Here is an 18,496-nt window from a genome sequence, read left to right on the forward strand (position 1 = left end):
AGGTAACAGATTATTATAGCGCCTAATCAAATGATTGATTTCACTGGTTGAACTGAAGTACGGTCTCTTCTAGCAATATTATCATATCGTACGTTGCACAAAAACAGACACCGATTTTATGTCCAAAGTTAAATATCTCTACATTATTGATCCAATAATATACTTTAGAATTTAAAAATAATTTTGACAAGAACACCACGTTATAGAAAACACACTTATGGTACAGTAAAGAAAAAGACCAACTCTTTAAAGTAAAGATAACATACTAGTAGAGTCACTGTGATTTAAAAAATAACCTGGTTTGGGTTTGAAGGAGCATTCTCATAGACACAGCAAGGCTGTTCTGAAGGTTTGTTGTTGTTGTTACTGTGGTTGTGGTTGTGGTTGTTTGAGGGAATGTGTGTGTGTTGGGGGTGTATGAGAGCAGCCGTTAGGAATCTTGGGGTCCCGGTATTGTAGAGGAGGTGTTTGGGTTAAAGATGTGTGTGAGCCAAAACACAGGGGGGCATTAGAAATGCTCTATGACCTATGGGTCTGGCTTATTGAAGTGTAGCTCACAGCCTCTGTAGTCATCTGGTTCCACTCTCACTGATCTATAAATTCCAGACCTTCAATTTCAATCCTTTAGAGAGACGTACACACACACACACACACACACACACACACACACACACACACACACACACACACACACACACACACACACACACACACACACACACACACACACACACACACACACAGGGAAGTAAGGAATGAGAAAGATAGAGAGCAGAGAGACATGGTTAATAATATACCATGGCAAATCCAGTTTGAGGGACATCCAATTTCCCACTTGTCTATCATAATATCAAAAACTCAAACAACTGATTCTATAAAATGCAAGTAGGAGAGGAGAGATTTGAGAAAACAGAGAGACAGTAACCTCAGTGGGCAAAATGGAGACATGCAATGCACCAGACAGGGACGGCAGGTAGCCTAATGGTTAGAGCGTTGGGCCAGTAACTGAAAGGTTGCTGGATTGAATCCCAGAGCTGACAAGGCAAAAAATCTGTCATTCTGCCCCTGAACAAGGCAGTTAACCCACTGTTTCCCAGTAGGCTGTCATTGTAAATAATATTTTTTTCTTAACTGACTTGCCTAGTTAAATAAAGGTTTAAAAAGAAACTGTGACTGTGAGAGAAAGGTAGAAAAATAAAGAGGCAGAGAGGGATAGGGCCTTGCCTTCTTAGCAGCCCCCATGCGACTGTCCTTTTGGTTGGCGTTGAGGGATTTCCATACGGTGGTTTTAGACATCTCATCAGATATGTTAATATCAGAAGGGTCACACCTGGGGAGGAAGGGGTTAAAGCAATGGGTCAGAGGTCAGAGGGGGTGGGACGAAGGGGAGGGTGGAGTCTGAGGGGGTTAGTACTCAACAAGCGGTGCAATGAAGAAACCTCTACTGTACCATCAAAATACACCACATACAGACAGTGAGCAAAGACATGAACCAAGACTTACCTGTCCACTAGATGTCATAGCCTAGGCAGCCAATAGTGGGTGTTAGATCTGCACTATCAACTAGGATTGATGTGCATTCCCGGTAATACACTCCCCTGTGCACTGGCTAGTACATAAAGCATCCTCCATCCAGGCTGCAAAGGCATAATTTCCCTCCTTAACAACCACGTTTAGACAAGGGTGTGCAACATCAGAAATTACGAAAATGTTGACGGGACAGTTTGCAGACGACACGACGGTGGTAAACCAGATCACCTGCAACAATGAGACAGCCCACAGGGAGGAGGTCAGAGACCTGGCTGTGTGGTGCCAGGACATCAACCTCTCAGAGGGCTGAGCACATCCCCATCCACATCAACAGGGCTGTCGTGGAGCAGATCGAGAGCTTCAAGTTCCTGTGTCCACATCATGGTTCACACACATCAACACAGTCATGAAAAGGGCACGACAACGCCTCTTCCCCCTAAGGAGGCTGAAAAGATTCAGCATGGGCCCTCAAATCCTCAATACGTTATACATCTGCACCATCTACAGCTGCACCAAGTTCTACAGCTGCCATCCAGAACCTCTATACCAGGCGGTGTCAGAGGTAGGCCCAAAAAACTGTCAGACCCCAGCCCTTCCATGTCATTGACTGTTCTCTCTGCTACCGCACGGCAAAGGTCTGGAACCAACAGGACCCTGAACGGCTTCTACCCCAAAGCCATAAGACTGCTAAATAACCAAATACACGACTATTTCTCTTTTTTTCTCTCAGCATTGTTGGGAAGTAAGCATTTCACTGTTAGTCTGCACCTGTTGTTTACGAAGCATGTGACAAATAAAATTAGATTTGATTTATTACCGGGAATGCACATCAATCCTAGACGATAGTGCAGATCTAGCTCCCAGTAGCGACTGCCTAAGCTATCTTGACCATCACGTATGTGTGTTCGTAGGTAAGTGTGTGTGTCTTCATAAGGGTGTACGTGTTCATATGCAAGTGTGTGTGTGTGTGTGTGTGTGTGTGTGTGTGTGTGTGTGAGCGTAGGTAAGTGTGTGTATGTGTCTCTTCAGAAGTGTGTGTCTGTGTTACCTGGGGTCGTGTGTTTTGGGGAACTGCAGGAGCTTGCTGCTCTCCATGGGGATATGGACTGAGGTCTTATCCTCTACTGCTGTACCCAGAATCTCCTCATCCTGCTACACACACGCACACACACACACACACACACACACACACACACACACACACACACACACACACACACACACACATAAGAATATAGTGATGATATGTGCATGCCAGGTACAGATGTAAGATCTTAATTAGAGACAGTTTGTTACAGCAGGAAATTGATCCTGCAGCAACAGGAAATGTGAATTATCATTTATGAACATTAATTAGAGTTTGATCTATTTTTCGTAAGGGAACATTTTCTAAGTGGAAATACATACGTCAGAAGCCATTTTAAACAGTAAATACACTACAAGTGAAACATTTCCTGCATTGCAGGAAAGTTTACCTGTAACAGGGTGATCAAATTAAGATCCTACATCTGTAGCAGAAACAGTGTTAGTGTTGGCGGACACTACATGTTTTTAACCCGATCTACGGGCTGCCGAGAAACCGGAGCAAACCTGGAGTAAAACGTACCGCCACAGCCCGTAAAGTGTAAACACATACCTGATCTGTGGTTGATGGCTGTCACAGACAGGCTGCTGGGCGCTTGGCATCATGATAATTTCAAATGTTGAATATATTCAGCCTCAAATCGGCCAAGTGTGAACAATGCTCAGAGCAGATGCAAGGCATGTCCCATTGTTAGCCAATCAGCTACTCAGAACTATAAAGGTTCTCTTTACCTATCTCACAAGTTCATCACACACACAAAAACATACACACACACACAAGCTAGCTGGTCTATTGGGATATGTTACAAGTCACATTTAAATGTGTTCTTACCCCAAGCTCTTTCTGCAAAATCAACACTCCATATTGTCCTCTTTTCCGTAACCAGTTGCATGCCAAAATTTGCTTAATTCTTGCTTTTGTCTTAGCTTTTTTGGCACATAACAATCAGGGATGTAGTGCTATTTTTTTAATTTATTATGTCATCATTTCTCAATGAAATTTGGTTCCAAAATTTAGCCTGTTGTAGAATATCATTTTTGAATATACATATCCTACAATGCATCATCCAAAATGTAACAATTAACTTGCCTACACAAAGTGTCTCAAAGAAATGTTTCTAGTTTTAAAATCCTAAAACACCTCATTAAGCCTACCTTATTATACATTTTAGGCCATCATCACTGTCAATCGTGAATGATAATTCTTCACCTTTTACGGGTGAAATGTCCATTCTGCATGCCAACCATTTGATCTCAATCAGTTTCAGGGGAATGTGTGTTTCGATCTTCTTCTTGAATGATGTAGGCTTAGCAACCTAACTACTGTTTAATCACATTTTAGAGCAGAGGGAGTTTAAGAAGCTATACTTCCACTTGTATTTTGTTTCAATCAGAGCATATTAAGCCTAGTGGTGTGCTTTGTTGAGTTCTGGCCACATGAGAAAATAAATGCGACTATTCAGCACAATCATAATAAGATGTCACAAGTAGCCTAATTACTTGGCAGTAGAGCGTAAAATTTTACTATGGTTTGTTATGTAAAATACTAATGAATCATTAAGAGATCTTGTGAGACATATTGATTCAACTTTAGTCTAAACTTTATTAAACAAGCACCATTCTGAGAAGTGGAGGAGCATCGTTCCACTGCATACCGGCTGCACTACACCCCTGACAGCAATCCAGATAAAAGCACACAGCATCTTCCTCCATGCCTAGCAAGTATATGCTAATTCTGGCCCGATTGTCTAATCGGAGGTTCCGCGAGGTGTATGTACTATTTCACAATAATTTAGCTTGACTAAATCGTTAAATGGGAGAGGTTCTCCGATGGATAGAGCCCGTACACCCGACAAAAATTGTGTCGTGTATTTCAGCCTTTAGTCAAATAATACACCATACCCCATACAACACTGCCTCTAGTGGTGACAAAGCAAAGTTGAACTCCATGTTCCAAAACCAGTTGTGTTGAATGCTATAGGGTCAAAGCATACTGTAATCATACTGTAAATAGATGGAGTACCTCAATGTCAACATTCTTGGAAGCGTCATGCAGTTGTTTCTTCTTGCTCTCAGGCATTATGTCATCCAGGTAACTCAGCTCCCTCTTAGTGAAGCAAAGGTCCAACAACTTACGGATGAACACTAGAGCCAGAACCTACACGCACACACATGCATACACACATATTGCCAGATATGATATTTCACATGTATGACATTCAATACAATGATACCACAAAATACTTTCAGCCATTTACACAGAGATTCCCAAAGCGAATACCATTCTTGTTCAATGGGACCAACTGGGATAAATAGGTTTAGAAGAAGCAATACCACAGTACTGCTATGCTCTGTGCCATAGTGTAATTGTTACCATCATGGGGAAGACAATGGCAGCCTTGGAGGTTTTAATGATCCAGAGCAGGGCCAGGCAGGTGAGCTGGGTGATGGTGAACAGGTGCACCTTCCTCAGGGGAACGTGTCTCAGGTAGATGAAGTCTGGCTGGTGCTTGGCTGGCATACCAAATAACTTTAGACGGTCAAAAAACTGAGAGAGGAAAGAAGATAACATTGGAATTGTATGACAGTGACTTATAATGGCAACAAATGTGTGCGTGTGTATGTGTTGCTGCTGTAGAAGTGCATGCTTTGTAAGATATTACCTGTATCCCCCTCAAAGATGAGGCTCCCATGTAGAGAAATACTCCATACAGGACAGGCATGGGAATGAACTGCAGAGCCCCAGTCATGAAGACAGAGAGGCCCATCAGTAGGAAGATGACCAGGCCTGTGAGCCTCTGCTCTCTGATGCCCAGGAAGCGGGGCTGTTCCCCGGGGGCCGAGCTCTCTGACTCCAGTTTCAGGCTGTTGACGTGGGAGATGGAGAGCACGGTGGCTGCCACGAACCAGGGCAGGCCCATAATGGAGCACACAGCCAGCATCACCCCCACCATCAGCAGGTCCAGGTGATAGCCACAGCCCTTCTGTATAAAGGGGAAGGGTAAATACATGGAGGGAGAATAACACATGAAAAATCATACAGATCGACCAACAAAACCTTAACTCAAATTCTGACTTGTGCCCCCAAAGCTGCATTAAGAACAAGTTCCTTCTGACTAACTATTGGGCAATGGCCACTGTGTAGTCTTGCATTGCCATACCTCCAACAGTGTGACGGCATCCCAGTCCATAGTAAAATAATATTTGGGACCAATAAATACAGACTTGTCTTCCTCTCACCAGTAGTTTATGCTCCTTGCGGTTGATGATGACAGCGGTGATCTGTTGGTCCATGAAGATGAGGATGGTGCAGAGCAGAGCAGGGATGGAGGCAGCCAGGACTGTCCACCACGGGTTTCGACCTATCGGGTTGATCAACCAACCACGGTCATCTCGGGTGGGCTAGTTAGTAGAACAGACAGAGACAAAAAATAAAATATCTGAGATAGCAGGGTACGGAATGGATCGTCTCGATAGTTTATAAACCACCTATCACATATAAAACAGTGATCTTTTCATCCTACCTTAAAGTTGCTGGGCACCTGCAGCTTCTGCGAGGGGATTCCAATCAGGAAGTCAAGCATGACCATAAATACAATGGTGATAAAGACCGCAAAGTCACTGATCATGGACCGCACCTGAACAAAGCAGGAAGGGATCTTAGATGATGCAACAACACAAAATTGTCTACCAAAACTCAGGCAGAAAAACATAGGTCTAGATGAACCAGCATATAGAACAATTAACCCTATAGCATCTTCCCTTCCAAACACATGCCACAACCATTGCATTGGAATCTATTTCAGATTTAGCTTCATACATTTACACAGTTTTGTAATGTCTTACCCTGGTGGGGAAATAGCGGCTGGTCTTACACTCTTTGAGGAACGCTGACATGAAGACAGTGGCGAAGAAGAGGATGGCCGACCAGAAGAGTACGTCAGGGGTGTAGGGGCCATGGTGTCCACAAGCTGTACCCACAAAGTGGCCTTGCAGATCTATGCACTCCTGAAGATCAACAAACACACAAAACAACATAGAAGAATAGCTCAGACAGCACTGCAACTGTTTTGGGTTCACGTCCCAGACCCACCATTGCTGATTCTAGTCTCCCCTGGACAACATCTGAGATAGCTTACACTACTGACACTTTTTCTCTGATTCTACTGAATCTAAATATGATCTGCACCTGGTGGCTGAAACATCAGAATAGCTAAACAGCAACATGAGTGGGATATAGCCACGATTTGACCTGGCACTATCTTCTTTGACATGTATAGTAAGTAGTCTCTTACTAAACCCAGGGCTGACTATATTTTAAGTCATCCCGGCAGGGTTTTGGGTTAAGTTTTCAACCAGCAATCATCACGCCTCGGATGGACCTCATAGGCTACGATATTTCCTCTGCGAAAGGATACCTAAAGACAGCCACTCAAAATGTGTATAGTATCTCACATAGCATCTCCCCCAAACGGTATTTGTTGTTTGTTGCATTGGTATGTCTAGCAGATAGCCCCCTACCTAACACTTTGGTGTATGCTTGTATGCAAGTATTTCCTCGTAAGGTGGGGTAGTGATACAATGATCAAATAGAGGGCCTCCCGAGTGGCGCAGTGGTCCAGCGTCATCCGGGTTAGGGGAGGGTTTGGCCCTCCTAATGCACGCAGACTTTGGTCGCCAGCTGGACAGTGTTCCTCTGACACATTGGTGCGGCTGGCTTCCAGGTTAAGAGAGCAGTATGTCAAGAAGCAGTGCGGCTTGGCAGGGTCGTGTTTCGGAGGACACATGGCTCTTGACCTTTGCCTCTCCCGAGTCTGTACGGGCGTTACAGCGATGGGACATTACTGTAACGATCAATTGGATATCACAAAATTGGGGGTGTGTGTAGGGCCAGATGAACAAATCATTGGCCCCGGGGCTTTGTAGGCATTTGCTTCCAAACTGTGCGTTTTTCCCGCGATTGTATTTTGAAATCTGCAAAAGGCAAACTGAGAGCTGCAACCAACCATTCAAGCAAACATTTAACAGTCAAATTGCCAGGTTAAGAGGTTACAAAATCATTCTATGGATTATAGGTCTGTGGCATCAACGCAACAAGCTGTAGCCTATATTTGTCAGGCATGCTGCCCAAACTACGGCCTTCCCGACTGTAGGCACACCGGTAACTGACAAAATAAAGGAAACACTTGAGTAAACAAAGGATACAAAGTATATGTTACGGTGTGCAGTGCATTTTCCTGGCATGGTTTAGGGCCACTTGTAGAATCTATGCCAAGGAGCATTGTAGCTGTTCTGGCAGATCATGGTGCCCAACACCCTTTGAAGACCTTTATGTTGGGGTTTCCTTCATTTTGGCAGAGACCTGTATTTATGTGATAAAACTTAATCCACAGTTATTTTTTATTAACTGTTAATCCTTTGTGGCTAAATTATACTGTCTGGTCTATTTTGAACATTGAACACGGGCTCCTCTGGTTGGATAAAAATGATAAGAATATATATTTTTTATATATACATTTTGTTTTGCCTCTAGTGCCCCCTACAGGCTTGGGCCCAGCCCCTGAATCATACAATTGACCAGTCACATGTATTTATTATGTAGTTAATTTGAATCATTTTTATTAATCAGTTACCCAATCAACCCCCAGTTACCCACGTGGGCCCCCTACCTCCTCTCCTCCCCCCATCTGATGATTAGCAGAGAGGCAGCAGGCAGTAGCTGGCTGACTACAGTCATTGAGTCTTCCTGTGGTCGCAGTGAAAAATTATAAAATATATACTACGTATATAATGTATACATTATATATTTCCTTCATTATTTTAATCCTACTTTTATTTTGTTATTTTTGCTGCCTTTTGGGCCCCACATGAGCCTGGGACCAGGGGCTTCAGCTCTGGTAAGCCCCTGCATTAATCCGTCCCTGTGATTGTGTGTGTTTGTGTGGGAGTGTGTCGGCTGAGTTACTTTGACAGTAAGGTTGGCCCAAGGCACAGCAGAAGCAGTGATGTTTTTCTGACTCCATAGCTCCAGGGTTGTATTACTGGGGTTATCAGGCTCTGCACACCGACAGCTACAGAGAGAGATATACTCAATTGAATTCACTTAAGCCACAGAAAACATACTCTTAAGTATACTTAAGTATACTCACAAACATAGTAGAAATAATTCAAAGGGACTAAATTACACAAAATGAGAAAATGGAAATAAAGTAAGAAACAGATAAATAAAGGCAGAAACATAAAAAGGTAGAAACAGGAAGGTGTATGGTCCTCACTATGCCAGTGTGAGCTTGTCCAGGTCGCTGTGGGTGTTGATGGGGTAGTGTTCCCCCAGGTGGATGAGCTTCTCCAGAGCCTCGTAAATGAAGATGATGCAGATAAGGGAAGCAAAGGCTTCTTCTGTGAAGCGGGTGATGTAGCAGACCAGGGAGCTGGCATCTGTGGCCACCAGGACGAGACACAGGAAGGCTGTCCAAAGGCCGATACAGGTCCTCAGAGACAGGTAGGACAGGTCATAGTCCCTGAGAGAGGGAGGGGGGTTGGGAGACAGTCAGAGGAAATATTAACAGTCAGGCCCTAATTATAGAACATAATAATACATTAATATAATGAAGATAATGTACTGACTTGCAGAACTTGAAGAGGATCTTCTCAAAGACGAGGACAGGGCCTGTGCTACCCAGGATGGTGAGAGGCTGACCAGCAAACAGAGAGTAGGCCACTCCTGTCATGGATGCTCCCAGCAGAGACTCAATGGCACTCTGAGATACACACACACATAAACACACACACACACACACACACACACACACACACACACACACACACACACACACACACACACACACACACACACACACACACACACACACACACACACACACACACACACACACACACACACACACACACGTAAGCAAGACAAAAGGGTGTGAGTGAGAGTGTTGGTGTGTGAGAGTGTATGTGTGTGCGTGCATGCATATGTATTTGATTTTGATTTGATCTGACTGTACATGAGTGTGTGTGTGTGATAGTGATGCACGGGTTTAGAGTCATTCAATATTGTGTGGTTGAAGGGAAGCTGAGTGAATATATATCCTTCTTGTGCAATTTATATAGGAAACATTGAGGTTTTTCTTTCATTATTTTAGGCTATCTGGTACTTGTGCATAAACCTACGTTTTCGGGCCTAACTGTACGATAGTCAAATAGCCAGAGTTTAATTCAATAAGAGAAAAGCTGCGAAATAGAGAGTTGAAAATAAAGAGAAGGGAGGGCCATAAAATACATGTTTAGAAATGATTTGGTGAAGTGGTAAAAGAGGAGGATAGCAGTGCTGACTGGTTATGTTATGTTTGATGATTGTGAGGCGCTATACAAATTCCAGTCACAAGACTTCAAATAGGCCTACGACACGTCAAGGGAACTGTAGTCTACTGTTTAGATGGGTGAAATGGAAACTAAAATCTGGACCCTGACTGTAGGTCTATAACCTCTCACATATCCTTAATAATAACTCCTGCAGAATTAAGCATTTCTTGCAGTGAAATTATACAACAAATGTAGGCCATATTTTGAATCTGGGAACAGGAGTGGAGAAATTGTATTTCTTTCTTTCAGCATCTTGAGAGAATATGAATGCGCAGTTAGATACCATCTGTAGAGGTGCTATCTTTATCAGCATCATAAAAGCTGATAGTATTTCAACCACATAAAATATGCACCCAAGCCGAACTGAAATCTTATCAGAAGAAACATGTTGGGTCGTTTTCACAGCTTTCAATTTTTGCACAGACAATCTTTCCCGTTTTTTTTGTTGTTGAGTTATTGTATTTTCTCCCTGGTCCCTGAACATCTTTGTTGTTGAGTTATTGTATTTTCTCCCTGGTCCCTGAACATCTTTGTTGTTGAGTTATTGTATTTTCTCCCTGGTCCCTGAACATCTTTGTTGTTGAGTTATTGTATTTTCTCCCTGGTCCCTGAACATCTTTGTTGTTGAGTTATTGTATTTTCTCCCTGGTCCCTGAACATCTTTGTTGTTGAGTTATTGTATTTTCTCCCTGGTCCCTGAACATCTTTGTTGTTGAGTTATTGTATTTTCTCCCTGGTCCCTGAACATCTTTGTTGTTGAGTTATTGTATTTTCTCCCTGGTCCCTGAACATCTTTGTTGTTGAGTTATTGTATTTTCTCCCTGGTCCCTGAACATCTTTGTTGTTTAGTTATTGTATTTTCTCCCTGGTCCCTGAACATCTTTGTTGTTTAGTTATTGTATTTTCTCCCTGGTCCCCGAACATCTTTGTTGTTTAGTTATTGTATTTTCTCCCTGGTCCCTGAACATCTTTGAAAACTTTAATTCTTTCCATTTATGACATTATTCTGGTGAGCAAAGGTTTATTTAGTCTTCTAGGGAAACATCTAATGACAGAAGAGAAGCTGCATATATTGAATTATAGACAAGTTGACTAACAAATAGCCTACCATAATGTCCGAAATTATAAACAGAAACATGCAGTGCCTTCAGGAAGTATTCATACCCCTGGACTTATTCCACATTTTGTTCTTACAGTTTGAAATCAAACTGTAATACTTTTTTTTCTCTTTTTGTTCTTCACAAATCTACACACAACACCCCATAATGACCAATTCATTTTTTTAAATGGAAATGTTTGCAAGTTTATTGAAAATGAAATATCTAATTTATATAAGTATTCACATCCCTGAGTCAATAGAATCAGCATTGACATTGATTACAGCTGTGAGTCTTTCTGGGTAATTCTCTAAGAGCTTTGCACACCTGGATTGTACAATATTCGCACATAATTATTTCTAACACTCAACCTCTGTCAACCTCTGTCTAGTTGGCTGTTGATCATTGCTAGACAGCCACTTTCAAGTCTTGCCATAGATTTTCAAGGCAATTTATGTCAAAGCTGTAACTAGGCCACTCAGGAACATTCAATGGCGTCTTGGTAAGCAACTACAGTATAATGTATATTTGGCCTTGTGTTTTAGGTTATTGTCCTGCTGAAAGGTGTATTTGTCTCCCAGTGTCTGTTGGAAAGCAGACAGAACCAGGTTTTCCTCTATGATTTTGCCTGTGCTTAGCTCTATTCCGTTTCTTTTTATCCAAAATAAAACTCTCTAGTCCTTGCCGATGACAAGCATTCTCATAACATGATGAAGCCACCACCATGATTGAAAATATGAACAGTGGTACTCAGTGATGTGTTGTGTTGAATTTGCACCAATCATAACACTTTGTATTCAGTACATAAAGTGAATTTCTTTGGTGCATGTTGGGACTGGGAGACTAGTAAGCATTGAGGGAAAGATGAATGGAGCAAAGGACAGAGAGATCCTTGCTCCAGAGTGCCCAGGACATCAGACTGGGGTGAAGGCAACGACCCTAAACACACAGCCAAGACAACGCTGGAGTGGCTTCGGGACAAGTCTCTGAATGTCCTTGAGTGGCCCAGCCAGAGACCGGACATGAACTTGATCGAACATCTCTGGAGAGACTTGAAAATAGCTGTGCAGCTCCCATCCAACCTGACAGAGCTTGAGAGGATCTGCAGAGAAGAATGGGAGAAACTCCCAAATACAGGTGTGCCAAGCTTGTAGCGTCATACCCAAGAAGACGAGGCATTAATCACTGCCAAAGGTGCTTCAACAAAGTACTGACTAAAAGGGTTTGAATACTTATGTAAATGTTATATTTCAGTTTATTTACTTTAATAAATTTGCAAACATTTCTAAAAACCTGTTTTTGCTTTGTCATTATGGGATATTGTGTGTAGATTGATGTGGAAAAGGTCAAGGGGTCTGAATACTTTACTAAGGTCATTTTTACTCCTGAACTAATTTAGTCTTGCCATTACAAAGGGGTTGACTAATTACTGACTCAAGACATTTCAGCTTTTAATTTTTTATTAATTTGTAAACATTTCTTATAACATAATTCCACCTTGTAGGCCAGTGGCACAAAATCTACATTTTTCATTCAGGCTATAACAAAACGTCCCTCCGATTCTGACTGTAGCCTACGGTGCATTTTCTATATTAGCAGGTTAGGGCCGGGTGTGGGCCTCAGATTTTCACTTTATCACATATAGTTGCACATTTGCGGATGGGTTATTAGCAATTGCGGGCAGGCGAACAAACAGCTGACCCGTGCACCACTAGTGCAGGGGTCTGTGAGTGTGTGTGAACATATTTGTGACCCGTTTCAGGAAGCTAGGCGTATGTAGCATGTCACTACTTCACAGGATAGGCATTTGAACATAATTTTTTTGTTGTTGATCAAAATGTTTTTTTGTTGTTGCAGAAATGCCTTCGTGAACATGTGGACTTTGATATGTCTTAATAACAAACTTGTATACCATCTGTAAATACGAATACAATTGTTAAATTACAAGCCTAGTTGGTTTAGCCATGGAAAAAGTCAGGAACCTTCCTGATAGCCATGATTTGCTGAGATAATGGATGGGCTGGACATACCGAGAGATGAGTTTGGATTGGTCTGCCATGTAGCATGCTTCTGTCTATAACATGAGCTCCTCAGTATGTGTATATAATCCTTGCTACCACAGCTCTTTTTTTAAAGATATAACGTTAGCCATGGAGAACTGCAAAAGTGCTGCTACTGCTCTCAATAACATTGCTGCCCTAAATATAGCAGGTGCTATCGAACTACTTTTTGCAAATGGTCAGTATGAAATGGAGTGACTTGACACAACGGGCCAAACAAGCTGTAGCCACAAACAAAATGGAAATGACACAGGAGGAGAACTTACTTTTTTTATTTTGCCTTTATTTAACTAGGCAAGTCAGTTAAGCACAAATTCTTATTTTCAATGACGGCCTAGGAATAGTGGGTTAACTGCCTTGTTCAGGGGCAGAACGACAGATTTGTACCTTGTCAGCTCAGGGATTTGATCTTGCAACCTGCAGTCTGTCGTGAAGAGTTCCTCCATGTATACGGGTTTGAGTCTAGCTACATTTTCAGATATTAGAAGTTTCTAATTTTGCCAGAAAGTCACTTTTTATTGCAAATTAAAACATTCTGTTAGATAGCTAGTGTTAGCCTGCTGGCACGCTAGCTAACGTTACGTGTATGATCTGTGTAGTAATATTATTTCTACCTCAGAAACCATTTGCATTGCTAGTTAAAGCCTATGGCCTAGTTATAACATTGAACCTAGTTGGTTAGCTTTAGCTACCTGCAGATTCATACTACAGCATTTCATTTAATTGGGATTATGGTTCATTGTTTAGCTAGCTAGCTACATGTCTAAACAAAAGACTCCACTTGGCCAGATGATTACATGACCCCTCATGTTAGCCAGGTGTGTCTGGGGTGATTACGGATTACATTTCTTTCACATGAGCCATAAGTTTAGACAAGTGTGTCTGGGTAAGCATCATATAATAATTATAAAATATTTATTAAATATTTTTATCTAGATGCTCTCTATTTTTAATATTACTACTATGCAAATATGCAAGTAACCATTTCACTGTAATGTTTACACTTACTGTGTCCTGTGCATGTGACAAATAACCTTAGATTTATAGTGTGTGTTTACCAGAGGCGGTAATGTGAAAAACAACATGACCTACACCAAAGTCAGATTAGGATATAAGCAAAGGACTAGATAAACGTGTATTTTTACCTGCCGTTTTTCCTTATCGTAGGATACTACTTTCACCACTTTTAGTCTTGACATCTTTGGTTGTTTATCTACACTACCTTACTCACTCTGTTTAGCACATGGCCTCACCTGTGAATCCTTAAAGAAATGGGTGGGGCTAAGGCTTAAGAGGGTGTGAATGATGCTGAATAGGTGTAGATAAAGAAGAGCTCTACAGTAGGTTTACCAAAATATTCAAGGGCCATTTTCTCAAAAGTGGGGTTACAAGTTTATCAACTTTCAAAGAAGAATTACTTTCCCGTTGTTCCTCAACTACAGTGTATTATATGCTATTTTGTAGCTGAGAGTCTCTACTTTTATCCAATGTAAAAAACACCATTTCAAATTTTGCAACACAAGACCAAATCGAGGTGGTCGGTCACATTTGGATGTGTGTGTTCTTACAATGCGTCCCTCCGTAGCCTCCCCCAGCAGGCCTCCGAAGGTGATGACTGGGGACATGCAGGCGCAGTAGAGGAAGAGGAAGGAGGCAACACACTGAAGACTCAACCCATCTTTGTAGTCACTCAGATAGAACGGAGCCTTCCGCTTAATGTCCAGGATCAGACCCCCAAACAATCTACACAATAGAGGGGGAGGAGGAATGGGAGGAGAGGAGTACCAATATCAATACATCACCTTATGAGTTCAAAGCTCAATTAGGCAAAATAAAAAGTTAAATACAAAAGTAACTCAGTCAAAGTCACAAGAACAAAAATATTGCTTGTTTGTCTCCATTTAGACAATAAATTCACTTTTATTTAGAAATAGCAATACTGTGGGCAAGATCCTTGTTCTTATGCATTGATTGAGTTCCCCAGCAGCAGAAACCTAAGCCTAACTCCTAACCCTGTTTGTTGTTCAGTGCAACATACCTTCCTGTTCTCTGGAGCTCAGGACCATGATGTTCTGCGTGAAACTCCTCTTCCACAGGGCAGGTCGTACCGTTGGGCATCCCTGGAATTTTCCGCTTCTCCTGCACACACAACCATTCAAACAACTCCCAATGAGCAACAGCAGCCAATCAGGAACAAACAGCACAATTTGAACCTCAATCACAAAAAGCCTTGCCACAAACCATTAAAAATGTAGCATACTGGTGCTCATGTTTGCTCCACATTGTTTAATGGATCACTTAAACCATACATAAAATATAGCCAAAGGGACAGTCGCATTACCACAGCCACATTAACACAGTCATATTACCATAGTCACATTACCTGAGAGGGGACACTCTTGGGGGGCTCGATGCGGATGGAAGGGTCCCACTCCCCGGGGGGCAGAACGGTTACCTGATCCAGAAACTCATCTATACCAGCCAGCAGGTCACTGCGGTCCTTAGCTTTATATGCCACATCATGGAAAATCTGACAGAGAGGAAGGGAGAACGAGAGAGAGAGAGTGATCTGATAAAGATAGGAGGTAATGAATTGTCTGTGCCAACTGAGATCTGACACAGAACAAGGACAAAGATCTGGCACACAAACTGGAACGTTCTGTAACTCTATCTAGGGCTGCCAAGAGTTGCCATTTACCCCCAGAATGTTTAGTGTTAAAGAGGAAGAATGTAGACTTTTGTTGAACTTTACCTCGTCAGTCATGATGGTTGCCATGGAGCGGCCAATCTCGTGGTACTGCTGAGCCTTTCCGTCTGGGCCCAGGAGGATGAACATGAACCTGCAACAGTGACTGGGTTAACAATACTGGATACTACTGGATACTGCTATGCTATCATACGCAACGCTACTATGCTATGAAAGCATCGGGTGGCTGTCCTATCTGACCAGAATATCGTCTGTCATTTTCTGTTAATTTACTGAAGATTCTAAACACTTCAACCACCAACTGCTTTTAGCCAATAATCATTATGGAGTGTGTCCCCTCTTACTAACATTATCATATGAATGCATTAGAATCATAGAATAGGACCAACACTACCTGGTGGGTATTGGGACCTCAGTGAGCAGGACAGACAGACAGACAGACACACACACACCAAAAACAGTAGAACTCCTGGTGGGCATGGGGACCTCAGTGAGGCCAGTGAGCAGGACACACACACACACACACACACACACACACACACACACACACACAGACACAGACACACACACAGACACACACACACACACACACACACACACACACACACACACACACACACACACACACACACACACACACACACACACACAGTAGACTACCTGGTGGGTATGGGGACCTCAGTGAGGCCAGTGAGCAGAACGGCAGGGGAGAGGCGTACGAAGGCCACCACAGGTCTCTCCAGGAAGTCCAGCTCTCCCACCAGGACGTTAGAGGCCTCGGCTCCTGTAGGAATCTTCTTCATGAAGTGCATGTCCACCTGGGAGAGGAGAGGAAGGAGGTTTTTGAATGCTTCAACTAAATCCCTGACCTATAGACAAAAAGCCATTAATATAGTACTAAATACTGCCACAGTAGGCTACATACAGTGGGGCAAAAACGTATTTAGTCAGCCACCAATTGTGCAAGTTCTCCCACTTAAAAAGATGAGAGAGGTCTGTAATTTTCATCATAGGTACACTTCAACTATGACAGACAAAATGAGAAACAAAATCCAGAAAATCACATTGTAGGATTTTTAATGAATTTATTTGCAAATTATGGTGGAAAATAAGTATTTGGTCACCTACAAACAAGCACGATTTCTGGCTCTCACAGACCTGTAACTTCTTCTTTAACAGGCTCCTCTGTCCTTCACTCGTTACCTGTATTAATGGCACCTGTTTGAACTTGTTATCAGTATAAAAGACACCTGTCCACAACCTCAAACAGTCACAATCCAAACTCCACTATGGCCAAGACCAAAGAGCTGTCAAAGGACACCAGAAACAAAATTGTAGACCTGCACCAGGCTGGGAAGACTGAATCTGCAATTGGTAAGCAGCTTGGTTTGAAGAAATCAACTGTGGGAACAATTATTAGGAAATAGAAGACATACAAGACCACTGATAATCTCCCTCGATCTGGGGCTCCACGCAAGATCTCACCCCGTGGGGTCAAAATGATCACAAGAACGGTGAGCAAAAATCCCAGAACCACACGGGGGGACCTAGTGAATGACCTGCAGAGAGCTGGGACCAAAGTAACAAAGCCTACCATCAGTAACACACTACGCCGCCAGGGACTCAAATCCTGCAGTGCCAGACGTGTCCCCCTGCTAAAGCCAGTACATGTCCAGGCCCATCTGAAGTTTGCTAGAGAGCATTTGGATGATCCAGAAGAAGATTGTGAGAATGTCATATGGTCAGATGAAACCAAAATATTACTTTTTGGTAAAAACTCAACTCGTCGTATTTGGAGGACAAAAAATGCTGAGTTGGATCCAAAGAACACCATACCTACTGTGAAGCATGGGGGTGGAAACATCACCCCCATGCATGATGTTTCCACCCCCATGCTTCACAGTAGGTATGGTGTTCTTTGGATGCAACTCAGCATTCTTTGTCCTCCAAACACGACGAGTTGAGTTTTTACCAAAAAGTTATATTTTGGTTTCATCTGACCATATGACATTCTCCCAATCTTCTTCTGATGATCTGATGATGCGTATCAGAGGAGGTGAAGGGAAGGAGACAAGGAGATCTGCATGGAGGCTGTTTTTCTGCAAAGGGACCAGGACGACTGATCCGTGTAAAGGAAAGAATGAATGGGGCCATGTATCATGACATTTTGAGTGAAAACCTCCTTCCATCAGCAAGGACATTAAAGATGAAACGTGGCTGGGTCTTTCAGCATGACAATGATCCCAAACACACTGCCCGGGCAACGAAGGAGTGGCTTCGTAAGAAGCATTTCAAGGTCCTGGAGTGGCCTAGCCAGTCTCCAGATCTCAACCCCATAGAAAATCTTTGGAGGGAGTTGAAAGTCTGTGTTGCCCAGCAACAGCCCCAAAACATCACTGCTCTAGAGGAGATCTGCATGGAGGAATGGGACAAAATACCAGCAAGAGTGTGTGAAAACCTTGTGAAGACTTACAGAAAACGTTTGACCTCTGTCATTGCCAACAAAGGGTATTTAACAAAGTATTGAGATAAACTTTTGTTATTGACCAAATACTTATTTTCCACCATAATTTGAAAATAAATTCATTAAAAATCCTACAATGTGATTTTCTGGATTTGTTTTTCTCATTTTGTCTGTCATAGTTGAA

At 42.5% G+C, this 18,496-nt stretch overlaps 1 protein-coding gene and 1 non-coding gene across 2 annotated transcripts in view; both read right to left on the reverse strand.

Moving 5' to 3' along the window:
* Positions 1-452: 452 nt before the first annotated feature.
* Positions 453-18,496, reverse strand: part of LOC139413574 (solute carrier family 4 member 8) — a 51,867-nt gene continuing 33,823 nt past the window's right edge. Inside the window, exons 8-23 of the mRNA XM_071161090.1 lie at positions 16,509-16,666; positions 15,894-15,981; positions 15,525-15,671; positions 15,180-15,280; positions 14,710-14,884; positions 9,241-9,374; positions 8,889-9,134; positions 8,579-8,684; positions 6,460-6,621; positions 6,138-6,251; positions 5,854-6,015; positions 5,277-5,597; positions 4,988-5,161; positions 4,637-4,771; positions 2,579-2,682; positions 453-622 (exon numbers count right to left, since the gene is read on the reverse strand). Coding sequence (XP_071017191.1) covers positions 586-622; positions 2,579-2,682; positions 4,637-4,771; positions 4,988-5,161; positions 5,277-5,597; positions 5,854-6,015; positions 6,138-6,251; positions 6,460-6,621; positions 8,579-8,684; positions 8,889-9,134; positions 9,241-9,374; positions 14,710-14,884; positions 15,180-15,280; positions 15,525-15,671; positions 15,894-15,981; positions 16,509-16,666 — 2,364 coding nt within the window. The 3' untranslated portion in view covers positions 453-585. The remainder of the gene's footprint in view (positions 623-2,578; positions 2,683-4,636; positions 4,772-4,987; positions 5,162-5,276; positions 5,598-5,853; positions 6,016-6,137; positions 6,252-6,459; positions 6,622-8,578; positions 8,685-8,888; positions 9,135-9,240; positions 9,375-14,709; positions 14,885-15,179; positions 15,281-15,524; positions 15,672-15,893; positions 15,982-16,508; positions 16,667-18,496) is intronic.
* LOC139414505 (U4 spliceosomal RNA) lies at positions 6,892-7,029 on the reverse strand. The gene has a single exon (XR_011634882.1). It is a non-coding gene; the product is annotated as a U4 spliceosomal RNA (small nuclear RNA).

This window comes from Oncorhynchus clarkii, chromosome 7 (assembly GCF_045791955.1).
Source record: "Oncorhynchus clarkii lewisi isolate Uvic-CL-2024 chromosome 7, UVic_Ocla_1.0, whole genome shotgun sequence".
Classification (NCBI taxonomy): domain Eukaryota; kingdom Metazoa; phylum Chordata; class Actinopteri; order Salmoniformes; family Salmonidae; genus Oncorhynchus; species Oncorhynchus clarkii.